General features: G+C 46.7%; 1 protein-coding gene across 4 annotated transcripts in view; it reads right to left on the bottom strand.

The window, feature by feature from the left end:
* TAOK3 (TAO kinase 3) overlaps nt 1-13,785 on the bottom strand; it is a gene marked incomplete at its 5' end in the record, with an annotated part of 67,856 nt that overhangs the window by 31,139 nt on the left and 22,932 nt on the right. For all 4 annotated transcript variants that reach the window (XM_079543883.1, XM_079543882.1, XM_079543884.1 and 1 more), the window contains 2 exons: nt 40-131; nt 1,158-1,271. In XM_079543883.1, the coding sequence (XP_079400009.1) occupies nt 40-131; nt 1,158-1,271 (206 nt within the window). The remainder of the gene's footprint in view (nt 1-39; nt 132-1,157; nt 1,272-13,785) is intronic.

The raw sequence follows: 13,785 nt of genomic DNA, 5'->3' as shown, positions 1-13,785 counted from the left end.
GCAGTGACGATTCATTTCTGTTGCAAAGTATTTACTCACCTAACTCAATACATGTGATCCCAAGAGACCAGACATCCACCTTTCCATCGTACTGTCCTTCATCCATAGCAAGGATCACCTCTGGTGCCATCCTACCAACCACAGTGCAAAACACACAGGTCAGAAGATACAAAAAGTGACTCCCAGCACACAGCTTAAAAATGAGATGGCTCCATCAGCTTCAGCTCCACAGCGAACCAGAACGTGAAGAGTCAGCAGGGAGCTCAGTAAAACCACACTGAAACGAAACAGTGCTTGCCTGCATGAGCCACTCTTCCAAAAGACAGTTTAAGAAAAGAAAATAAGAGGTCAACCTGATCACCTCACTGTTAGCACACGGGGAGCCAGCCTCAAAGGCCCTGTGCCTGCAGAAAGACTGCAGGGGCTGGAGAAGTCCTAAAGCCATCACTTGTACCCTCCCCAGAGATGGCAAGTTTTCCATTGGCACATCAGGAGAATTTTCCTGCAGGCAGAGGCAGCTTTGAGTGCAGCTATGGAAAGAACAGGGAAATCCAGAGGCCCAGAATAAAGAGGAAAGTAGAGGGGAAACAAGCAGCAGGCCCAGCCTGCAGGAATTCAGCCCTGCAGCTTTTGTTCTTCCAAGATGAAGCTTCTTGCCAAACAAACTTGTTCAGAGGTTGGGTGATACATAACCTCCCATCAGGGCATGGGGTGTCCACCACAAAATAAGTGCGGTGTAAAGCTATGCTGGTTCCCCATGTTAGTTAGCAATGTAAAGCGACTCAAGTGACTCTTAAGCAAGTCTCTTTAAACACAAAATCCACACAGCCATCTGACTTCCAGTCTGCAGGCATGGATGAACAGAACTCCCTTTTACTCTGTGTGGTTGCCTTCGTTCCATTACCTATGGCAAACATTAACTGTTTCTAAGCCAAAGGTATTACAACAGCCAGAAAATGAACTGGTGCAATTTCGAAGCTCTGCACAATCAGTCTCTACTCACAGGTACTGAGAAAGAACCATCTCGTGGACACAGGAATTGTAAACAGAAATACTGTTTGATTCACATAGTTTTTGTGCCAGACCGTATTTCCAGATTATGAAGTGCTGGAAACATGAGAGAAGACTTAGAGTGAAGTATCCCAGGCTTTACTCACCAGTAAGGTGTTCCTACGAAGGAATTGGCAGGGGAGACTATAGATGCAGACCCAAAATCAGCTAGCTTTACTTGTCCTGGTTCTGTTAGAAGAATATTTCCAGCTTTAATGTCCCTTAAAGAAAGTGAAAAAAAAAAGTACACTTCTGGTTACAGCAGAGCAACTTTCAAAACCCACAGACACAGCAAAGGCCACCAGCTTGTTCTCAAACAGCCATTAAAAGCATCCCTGAAAATATCTAAAGTCTGGTCTTACAGAAAGCTAGACAGAGATCACATATCTGACTTGACTTGGAATGGAAACCTGACTGCACCCAAGAAGTGTGATATGGGATGCATGACGAGGAGATGGGCCATGGCTGCAAAGCTGAGGTTTGAAAAAGAAATCAAAGAGATTCGCCCTAATAAGCAGGAGTGAGAGATGCCAGGAGTGCTGTTTTCACTGTTCAAACGCCCTCAGGTCCCTTACCTTCCTGCAAGTCTCAGACAATTCATGCATTTTGTACTGCAATACAAAAAACACAAGATCTTTGCAACACCTTTGGCACTGTGAATTTTTCAATCCAGCAGTAAGTGGGTTAATTACAAATTAACTGCCCATAAAATGCCAAGAAAGAAGATATGCAAATGAAGTTAACCTAAAACAGCTGGCAACAGTTGTATGCAAATGTACAGAGGAATAACTTCAGTTTGTAATCCCTGGGATTTCTGGCCTGTTATACCTGAAATTCTTATTCTTGCAGCCATGAGCAATTAAAAAGGGAGAACAATCAGGACACAGTGAAGTTTCTTTCAAACTCTGATACAGAACAAGGTAAGCAAGATAAGCAAGTTGTACACTAGGTATGCCAGAGCAGCCTTTCCCTGGCAGCACTTCAGATCCTTGCTTTTGCAAAAACAGACCCTCAATATAAACGGAATACGTGTAAGGATTCCTCTTAGGCTGCATGTACCACAGTCTGGAATGTCTCTTTGTTGTCCCAGCAGCTACTCACGCAAATAAGGACAGCAAAGCTACCTTGTATTTGCTGTAGAGCAGGAGTGTATGCTGAATTATTCTACAACAGTTGAAGCACAGCAACTTGTGCATCAAACACAAACTGAGTATCCCTGCAGGCCCAGAGGAACAGGCAGCTGAAAGACTAAGTTTTGCAACCATGCACACAGGCACTGGTGAGGTGCCTTTGTCTGCAAAGGGCAACACACAGGACAGCAATGCTGTAGGACCACGAGCTACAGGTAGCACTGCCTTACAACACTTCAGCAACACGGCTGGGCTCCGCTCCCAGGGCAGCTCTGCTTCAAAACCAACATGCCCACATTTTTGGCACGCGTGCTACTCAGTCGAGTCCTGACACACCTTCACGTTTTGGGTCTATGGATCCATCTCTTCTGTAGCAGAAGTATGAAGAATGTCTTGTATTTGCAGAAACGGACCTAAGCAGTACTTCAGAGGCAGGGCAGGGACTTGCCTTTTCCTGCATCTCCACCAGGTGTCCCTCCAGACCAGGTCACGTTTTGCCTCGCAGGCTGTGAGGCAGGGAAACCAAGGCACCAGCTGCCAGCGTCGGTCCCAGCTCCCCATCACCCCCTGCTGCCCCACTGCTCATACCGCAGCAGGGATTGCTCCAGGCACAGCCGCCTGCAGCTGGGCACATCAGCACAGCACTCCTCCTACTAGATTGCCATTTCCCAGCTTCATCACCTTCCACCTCTCCTGTTTTGAATACAGCTCTATCAGAATCCTCTTGCTCGTCCTCTTTTCTGGGAGAGAACCAGAATGGCCCTTGGATGAAAGCCAGTCAGAAAGGGAGGATCTGCATGATACTGACTCTAACCTTCCTCACTGTCACTCTGCAACTGTGGAACAACTTTTTCCATGTTGAAAGAGAAATAACCCATCTCTGTCTTTTGCCATGTTAATGGACAGTTGAGAGAACTGAGGTCCAGTATAACTGTTAGGCCATTTAAAGAAGTCCTAATGACTAGCACTAAAAAAATAATTCTCATAGTGCCCACACAGGCAGTCATTTACTACAGAGAAGAATTTAATACGTTTTGAGTGCAAGCAAAGACTTTCAGAACAGGCATTCTTATGCATGAGTGCATATATGCCCAGGGTTAATGAGGAATTGTTTTACTTTAATTTCACGAACTGGCATTCAAATCTAGCTTAATATTTTCCCTCAGCCTGTTTTAATAACCTCATGTATGTGTATGTGAAAAATAAATACTCTAAATTTCTCAGTGCCTCAGCAATGTGAATTTTTTGCCTGAAGCTTGCCACAGACTACAGAGAGGCTTTTAACCCCATGAAATGGCCTCAAGCAGCTCCATCCAGCTGACTCCTCTCATCGCTCTCATGCTTCCACGGTCATGCTTCCATGACCTTCAAGGACCCTTCCAACCCAACCCATTTAGAAGTCTCTGGTTCCATGACCTTTAAAGACCCTTCCAACCTAAACTATTCTAGAATTCTCTGGTTCCATGACCTCTAAGGACCCTTCCAACACAACCCATATAGAATTCTCTGGTTCCATGACCATTAAGGACCCTTCCAACCCAACCCATTTAGAATTCTATGGTTCCATGACCTTTACGGACCCTTCCAACACAACCCATTTAGAATTCTCTGGTTCTACGACCTTGAAGGACCCTTCCAACCCAACCCATTCTAGAATTCGCTGGTTCCATCACCTTGAAGGACCCTTCCAACACAACCCATTTAGAATTCTCTGGTTCCATGACCTTCAAGGACCCTTCCAACCCAACCCATTTAGAATTCTATGGTTCCATGACCTTTACGAACCCTTCCAACACAACCCATTTAGAATTCTCTGGTTCCATCACCTTGAAGGACCCTTCCAACACAACCCATTTAGAATTCTCTGGTTCCATGACCTTTAAGGACCCTTCCAACCCAACCCATTCTAGAACTCTCTCGTTCCATGACCTTCAAGGACCCTTCCAACCCAACCCATTTAGAAGTCTCTGGTTCCATGACATTTAAGGACCCATCCAACCAAACCCATTTAGATTTCTCTGGTTCCATGACCTTCAAGGACCATCCCAACCCAACCCATTCTAGAACTCTCTCGTTCCATGACCTTCAAGGACCCTTCCAACACAACCCATTCTAGAACTCTCTCGTTCCATGACCTTCAAGGACCTTTCCAACCCAACCCATTTAGAATTCTCCGGTTCTACGACCTTTAAGGACTCTTCCAACCCAACCCATTCCAGAATTCTCTGCTTCCATGACCTTTAAGGACCCTTCCAACACAACCCATTCTAGAACTCTCTCGTTCCATGACTTTCAAGGACCCTTCCAACACAACCCATTTAGAATTCTCTGCTTACATCACCTTTAAGGACCCTTCCAACACAACCCATTCTAGAACTCTCTCGTTCCATGACCTTCAAGGACCTTTCCAACCCAACCCATTTAGAATTCTCTGGTTCCATCACCTTCAAGGACCCTTCACACCCATCCCATTCTAGAATTCTCTGGTTCCATGACCTTTAAGCACCCTTCCAACTGTGAGAAACCTTCCTAGTCTTTTTTGGCTCAAAGCTTGCTTCCTGAGGTATTTCTTGTGAGAAGACTCTGAGTGACTTGTCAAGGAGGCAAGTGATGGGTGCTAACTGTGTGACAATCGCTTTGGGAACATTTGAAAGCCCCTTCCCCCCCACAGCTGCTTGCTCTGTAGAAGAGCGGAAGAGACAGATCAGGAGTGTTCACTGGCGGAACATCTGGCCTGTGGCCAAACCGCTCCAGCTTGGTATGGGAGGCTGGGGGATGATACCATTGTATCTTGCAAAGGCAAGATGCAAGTTGGTGACTCCCTGCTTCCTCTTATCTGCTGGCAACGCCAGAAAGATAAGAACAAAGGACGTTCCTGCTGAGATCCCAGAGCCAGAAGCTGCCTCCGCATGGAGAGCTGACTCAACCACCTTGGGTTTGTGCTGTCACTCAAAGGAGAGCTGACTCGACCACTTTGGATTTGAGCTGTCACTCCAAAGATAGCTGACTCAACCACTTTGAAGCACTGAAAAAGGGCCATCATCACCATGGTCGTTGTCGTCGTCCTTCGTCGTCAAGAGAACAACAATGCCCGACGACCCACCACTACTGAAGATCAAAGACTGAACTACGAACCTCGCTGGATCCATGCTGGTGACTATGTCCCTCTTGCTTCCGATAAAGACGCCTTGCCTCTTCTTTCCTATCTTTTCTATCGCCCTCCTTCCTTTCCCCATTACCCTAATTCATAATAGTGTCCGCCCTCCTCTTCCCCATTTCCCTGATTAAGATTCGTAGTAAACTGGTAAGACCAACATTTGAACCTTTGCATCTTAATCACACGCCGGGTATATAGATAAAAAAAGAACCTCCTCTCCCTCCTATAAATTGGAGTGAGACACCAACACAACCCATTTAGAATTCTATGGTTCCATGACCTTGAAGGACCCTTCCAACACAACCCATTTAGAATTCTCAGGTTCCATGACCTTGAAGGACCCTTCCAACCCAACCCATTCTAGAATTCCCCGGTTCCATAATCTTTAAGGACCCTTCCAACCCAACCCATTTAGAATTCTCTGGTTCCATGACCTTGAAGGACCCTTCCAACCCAACCCATTTAGAAGTCTCTGGTTCCATGACCTTGAAGGACCTTCCAACACAATCCATTTAGAATTCTCTGGTTCCATGACCTTGAAGGACCCTTCCTACCCTACCCATTCTAGAACTCTCTCGTTCCATGACCTTCAAGGACCTTTCCAACCCAACCCATTTAGAATTCTCTGGTTCCATGACCTTGAAGGACCCTTCCAACACAACCCATTTAGAATTCTCTGGTTCTATGACCTTTAAGGACCCTTCCAACCCAACCCATTCTAGAACTCTCTCGTTCCATGACCTTCAAGGACCTTTCCAACCCAACCCATCTAGAATTCTCTGCTTCCATGACCTTGAAGGACCCTTCCAACACAACCCATTCTAGAACTCTCTCGTTCCATGACCTTCAAGGACCCTTCCAACACAACCCATTTAGAATTCTCTGCTTACATCACCTTTAAGGACCCTTCCAACACAACCCATTCTAGAACTCTCTCGTTCCATGACCTTCAAGGACCTTTCCAACCCAACCCATCTAGAATTCTCTGCTTCCATGACCTTGAAGGACCCTTCCAGCACAACCCATTTAGAATTCTCTGCTTACATCACCTTTAAGGACCCTTCCAACCCTACCCATTCTAGAACTCTCTCGTTCCATGACCTTCAAGGACCTTTCCAACCCAACCCATTTAGAATTCTCTGGTTCCATCACCTTCAAGGACCCTTCACACCCATCCCATTCTAGAATTCTCTGGTTCCATGACCTTTAAGCACCCTTCCAACTGTGAGAATCCTTCCTAGTCTTTTTTGGCTCAAAGCTTGCTTCCTGAGGTATTTCTTGTGAGAAGACTCTGAGTGACTTGTCAAGGAGGCAAGTGATGGGTGCTAACTGTGTGACAATCGCTTTGGGAACATTTGAAAGCCCCTTCCCCCCCACAGCTGCTTGCTCTGTAGAAGAGCGGAAGAGACAGATCAGGAGTGTTCACTGGCGGAACATCTGGCCTGTGGCCAAACTGCTCCAGCTTGGTATGGGAGGCTGGGGGATGATACCATTGTATCTTGCAAAGGCAAGATGCAAGTTGGTGCCTCCCTGCTTCCTCTTATCTGCTGGCAACGCCAGAAAGATAAGAACAAAGGACGTTCCTGCTGAGATCCCAGAGCCAGAAGCTGCCTCCGCATGGAGAGCTGACTCAACCACCTTGGGTTTGTGCTGTCACTCAAAGGAGAGCTGACTCGACCACTTTGGATTTGAGCTGTCACTCCAAAGATAGCTGACTCAACCACTTTGAAGCACTGAAAAAGGGCCATCAACACCATGGTCGTTGTCGTCGTCCTTCGTCGTCAAGAGAACAACAATGCCCGACGACCCACCACTACTGAAGATCAAAGACTGAACTACGAACCTCGCTGGATCCATGCTGGTGACTATGTCCCTCTTGCTTCCGATAAAGACGCCTTGCCTCTTCTTTCCTATCTTTTCTATCGCCCTCCTTCCTTTCCCCATTACCCTAATTCATAATAGTGTCCGCCCTCCTCTTCCCCATTTCCCTGATTAAGATTTGTAGTAAACTGGTAAGACCAACATTTGAACCTTTGCTTCTTAATCACACGCCGGGTATATAGATAAAAAAAGAACCTCCTCTCCCTCCTATAAATTGGAGTGAGACACCAACACAACCCATTTAGAATTCTATGGTTCCATGACCTTGAAGGACCCTTCCAACCCAACCCATTTAGAACTCTCAGGTTCCAAGACCTTGAAGGACCCTTCCAACCCAACCCATTCTAGAACACTCTCGTTCCATGACCTTTAAGGACCCTTCCAACACAACCCATTTAAAATTCTCTGGTTCCATGACCTTGAAGGACCCTTCCAACCCAACCCATTCTAGAACTCTCTCATTCCATGACCTTCTAGGACCTTTCCAACACAACCCATTTAGAATTCTCTGGTTCCATGACCTTTAAGGACCCTTCCAACAGAACCCATTTAGAATTCTCTGGTTCTATGACCTTTAAGGACCCTTCCAACCCAACCCATTCTAGAAGTCTCTGGTTCCATCACCTTTAAGGACCCTTCCAACACAACCCATTCTAGAACTCTCTCGTTCCATGACCTTCAAGGACCTTTTCAACACAACCCATCTAGAATTCTCTGCTTCCATGACCTTGAAGGACCCTTCCAACACAACCTATTTAGAATTCTCTGCTTACATCACCTTTAAGGACCCTTCCAACCCTACCCATTCTAGATCTCTCTCGTTCCATGACCTTCAAAGACCTTTCCAACCCAACCCATTTAGAATTCTCTGGTTCCATCACCTTCAAGGACCCTTCACACACAACCCATTCTAGAATTCTCTGGTTCCATGACCTTTAAGCACCCTTCCAACTGTGAGAATCCTTCCTAGTCTTTTTTGGCTCAAAGCTTGCTTCCTGAGGTATTTCTTGTGAGAAGACTCTGAGTGACTTGTCAAGGAGGCAAGTGATGGGTGCTAACTGTGTGACAATCGCTTTGGGAACATTTGAAAGCCCCTTCCCCCCCACAGCTGCTTGCTCTGTAGAAGAGCGGAAGAGACAGATCAGGAGTGTTCACTGGCGGAACATCTGGCCTGTGGCCAAACCGCTCCAGCTTGGTATGGGAGGCTGGGGGATGATACCATTGTACCTTGCATAGGCAAGATGCAAGTTGGTGACTCCCTGCTTCCTCTTATCTGCTGGCAACGCCAGAAAGATAAGAACAAAGGACGTTCCTGCTGAGATCCCAGAGCCAGAAGCTGCCACCGCATGGAGAGCTGACTCAACCACCTTGGGTTTGTGCTGTCACTCAAAGGAGAGCTGACTCGACCACTTTGGATTTGAGCTGTCACTCCAAAGATAGCTGACTCAACCACTTTGAAGCACTGAAAAAGGGCCATCATCACCATGGTCGTTGTCGTCGTCCTTCGTCGTCAAGAGAACAACAATGCCCGACGACCCACCACTACTGAAGATCAAAGACTGAACTACGAACCTCGCTGGATCCATGCTGGTGACTATGTCCCTCTGGCTTCCGATAAAGACGCCTTGCCTCTTCTTTCCTATCTTTTCTATCGCCCTCCTTCCTTTCCCCATTACCCTAATTCATAATAGCGTCCGCCCTCCTCTTCCCCATTTCCCTGATTAAGATTTGTAATAAACTGCTCAGACCAACATTTGAACCGTTGCTTCTTAATCTCACGCCGGGTATATAGATAAAAAAAGAACCTCCTCTCCCTCCTATAAATTGGAGCGAGACCCCAACCCAACCCATTTAGAATTCGCTGGTTCCATGACCTTTCAGGAGCCTTCCAACACAACCCATTCTACAATTCCCTGGTTCCATGACTTTGAAGGACCCTTCACACCCAACCCATTTAGAAGTCTCTGGTTCCATGACCTTGAAGGACCTTTCAAACAGAACCCATTCTAGCCTCCTCTGGTTCCATGACCTTGAAGAACCCTTCCAATCCAAACCATTTGGAATTCTCTGGTTCCATGACCTTGAAGGACCCTTCCAACACAACCCATTTAGAATTCTCTGGTTCCATGACCTTCAAGGACCCTTCCAACACAACCCATTCTAGAATTCTCTGGTTCCATGACCTTTCAGGACCCTTGCAACACAACCCATTCAGAATTCTCTGGTTCTATGACCTCAAAGGACCCATCCAACCCAACCCATTCTAGAATTCTCTGGTTCCATCACCTTCAAGGACCCTTCCAACCCAACCCATTCTAGCCTCCTCTGGTTCCATGACCTTTAAGGACCCTTCCAACCCAACCCATTTGGAATTCTCTAGTTGCATGACATTTAAGGACTCTTCCAACCCAATCCATTTAGAATTCTCTGGTTCCATGACCTTTAAGGACCCTTCCAACACAACCCATTCTAGAATTCTATGGCTCCATGACCTTTCAGGACCCTTCACACCCAACCCATTTAGAATTATCTGGTTCCATGACCTTCAAGGACCCTTCCAACCCAACCATTCTAGAATTCTCTGGTTCCATGACCTTCAAGGACCCTTCCAACCCAACCCATTCTAGAACACTCTCGTTCCATGACCTTTAAGGACCCTTCCAACACAACCTATTTAGAGTTCTCTGGTTCCATGACCTTTAAGGACCCTTCCAACCCAACCCATTTAGAATTCTTTGGTTCTATGACCTTCAAGGACATTTCCAACCCAACCCATTCTAGAAGCCTCTGGTTCCATGACCTTTAAGGACCCTTCCAACACAACCCATTTAGAATTCTCTGGTTCCATGACCTTCAAGGACCCTTCCAACCCAACCCATTTAGAATTCTCTGGTTCTATGACCTTTAAGAACCCTTCCAACACAACCCATTTAGAAGTCTCTGGATCCATCACCTTCAAGGACCCTTCCAACACAACCCATTCTAGAACTCTCTCGTTCCATGACCTTCAAGGACCCTTCCAACACAACCCATTTAGCATTCTATGGTTCCATCACCTTTAAGGACCCTTCCAACACAACCCATTCTAGAACTCTCTCGTTCCATGACCTTCAAGGACCTTTCCAACCCAACCCATTTAGAATTCTCTGGTTCCATCACCTTCAAGGACCCTTCACACACAACCCATTCTAGAACTCTCTCGTTCCATGACCTTTAAGCACCCTTCCAACTGTGAGAATCCTTCTCAGTCTTTTTTGGCTCAAAGCTTGCTTCCTGAGGTATTTCTTGTGAGAAGACTCTGAGTGACTTGTCAAGGAGGCAAGTGATGGGTGCTAACTGTGTGACAATCGCTTTGGGAACATTTGAAAGCCCCTTCCCCCCCACAGCTGCTTGCTCTGTAGAAGAGCGGAGAGACAGATCAGGAGTGTTCACTGGCGGAACATCTGGCCTGTGGCCAAACCGCTCCAGCTTGGTATGGGAGGCTGGGGGATGATACCATTGTATCTTGCAAAGGCAAGATGCAAGTTGGTGACTCCCTGCTTCCTCTTATCTGCTGGCAACGCCAGAAAGATAAGAACAAAGGACGTTCCTGCTGAGATCCCAGAGCCAGAAGCTGCCTCCGCATGGAGAGCTGACTCAACCACCTTGGGTTTGTGCTGTCACTCAAAGGAGAGCTGACTCGACCACTTTGGATTTGAGCTGTCACTCCAAAGATAGCTGACTCAACCACTTTGAAGCACTGAAAAAGGGCCATCAACACCATGGTCGTTGTCGTCGTCCTTCGTCGTCAAGAGAACAACAATGCCCGACGACCCACCACTACTGAAGATCAAAGACTGAACTACGAACCTCGCTGGATCCATGCTGGTGACTATGTCCCTCTTGCTTCCGATAAAGACGCCTTGCCTCTTCTTTCCTATCTTTTCTATCGCCCTCCTTCCTTTCCCCATTACCCTAATTCATAATAGTGTCCGCCCTCCTCTTCCCCATTTCCCTGATTAAGATTTGTAATAAACTGCTCAGACCAACATTTGAACCGTTGCTTCTTAATCTCACGCTGGGTATATAGATAAAAAAAGAACCTCCTCTCCCTCCTATAAATTGGAGCGAGACCCCAACTCAACCCATTTAGAATTCTCTGGTTCCATGACCTTCAAAGACCCTTCCAACACAACCCATTTAGAATTCGCTGGTTCCATGACCTTTCACGAGCCTTCCAACACAACCCATTCTAGAAGTCTCTGGTTCCATGACCTTTCAGGACCCTTCCAACACAACCCATTCTAGCCTTCTCTGGTTCCATCACCTTTAAGGACCCTTCCAACACAACCCATTTAGAATTCTCTGGTTCCATGACCTTCAAGGACCCTTCCAACCCAACCCATTTAGAATTCTAAGGTTCCTGGACCTTTAATGACCCTTCCAACCCAACCCATTTAGAATTCTCTGGTCCCATGACCTTTAAGGACCCTTCCAACACAACCCATTCTAGAATTCTATGGCTCCATGACCTTTCAGGACCCTTCACACCCAACCCATTTAGAATTATCTGGTTCCATGACCTTCAAGGACCCTTCCAACCCAACCCATTCTAGTACACTCTCGTTCCATGACCTTTAAGGACCCTTCCAACACAACCTATTTAGAGTTCCCTGGTTCCATGACCATTAAGGACCCTTCCAACAGAACCCATTTAGAATTCTCTCGTTCCATGACCTTCAGGGACCCATCGAACAGAACCCATTCTAGCCGTCTCTGGTTCCATGACCTTTAAGGACCCTTCCAACCCAACCCATTTAGAATTCTTTGGTTCTATGACCTTCAAGGACATTTCCAACCCAACCCATTCTAGAAGCCTCTGATTCCATGACCTTTACGGACCCTTCCAACACAACCCATTTAGAATTCTCTGGTTCCATGACCTTTAAGGACCCTTCCAACACAACCCATTCTAGAACTCTCTCGTTCCATGACCTTCAAGGACCTTTCCAACCCAACCCATTTAGAATTCTCTGGTTCCATCACCTTCAAGGACCCTTCACACACAACCCATTCTAGAACTCTCTCGTTCCATGACCTTTAAGCACCCTTCCAACTGTGAGAATCCTTCTCAGTCTTTTTTGGCTCAAAGCTTGCTTCCTGAGGTATTTCTTGTGAGAAGACTCTGAGTGACTTGTCAAGGAGGCAAGTGATGGGTGCTAACTGTGTGACAATCGCTTTGGGAACATTTGAAAGCCCCTTCCCCCCCACAGCTGCTTGCTCTGTAGAAGAGCGGAAGAGACAGATCAGGAGTGTTCACTGGCGGAACATCTGGCCTGTGGCCAAACCGCTCCAGCTTGGTATGGGAGGCTGGGGGATGATACCATTGTATCTTGCAAAGGCAAGATGCAAGTTGGTGCCTCCCTGCTTCCTCTTATCTGCTGGCAACGCCAGAAAGATAAGAACAAAGGACGTTCCTGCTGAGATCCCAGAGCCAGAAGCTGCCTCCGCATGGAGAGCTGACTCAACCACCTTGGGTTTGTGCTGTCACTCAAAGGAGAGCTGACTCGACCACTTTGGATTTGAGCTGTCACTCCAAAGATAGCTGACTCAACCACTTTGAAGCACTGAAAAAGGGCCATCATCACCATGGTCGTTGTCGTCGTCCTTCGTCGTCAAGAGAACAACAATGCCCGACGACCCACCACTACTGAAGATCAAAGACTGAACTACGAACCTCGCTGGATCCATGCTGGTGACTATGTCCCTCTTGCTTCCGATAAAGACGCCTTGCCTCTTCTTTCCTATCTTTTCTATCGCCCTCCTTCCTTTCCCCATTACCCTAATTCATAATAGTGTCCGCCCACCTCTTCCCCATTTCCCTGATTAAGATTTGTAATAAACTGCTCAGACCAACATTTGAACCGTTGCTTCTTAATCTCACGCTGGGTATATAGATAAAAAAAGAACCTCCTCTCCCTCCTATAAATTGGAGCGAGACACCAACCCAACCCATTTAGAATTCGCTGGTTCCATGACCTTTAAAGACCCTTCCAACACAACCCATTTAGAATTCGCTGGTTCCATGACCTTTCAGGAGCCTTCCAACACAACCCATTCTAGAATTCTCTGGTTCCATGACCTTGAAGGAGCCTTCCAACACAACCCATTTAGAATTATATGGTTCCATGACCTTGAAGGAGCTTTCCAACAGAACCCATTCTAGCCTTCTCTGGTTCCATCACCTTTAAGGACCCTTCCAACACAACCCATTTAGAATTCTCTGGTTCCATGACCTTCAAGGACCCTTCCAACCCAACCCATTTAGAATTCTATGGTTCCTTGACCTTTAAGGACCCTTCCAACCCAACCCATTTAGAATTCTATGGTTCCATGACCTTGAAGGACCCTTGCAACCCAGCCCATTTAGAATTCTTTGGTTCTACGACCTTTAAGGACCCTTCCAACCCAACCCATTCTAGAACTCACTCGTTCCATGACCTTCAAGGACCCTTCCAACACAACCCATTTAGAATTCTCTGGTCCCATGACCTTGAAGGACCCTTCCAACCCGTTTAGAACTCTCTG

The sequence above is a fragment of the Tetrao urogallus genome (assembly GCF_951394365.1).
Source record: "Tetrao urogallus genome assembly, chromosome: 17".
Classification (NCBI taxonomy): Eukaryota; Metazoa; Chordata; class Aves; order Galliformes; family Phasianidae; genus Tetrao; species Tetrao urogallus.
This window is presented reverse-complemented; position numbering and strand designations above follow the sequence as displayed.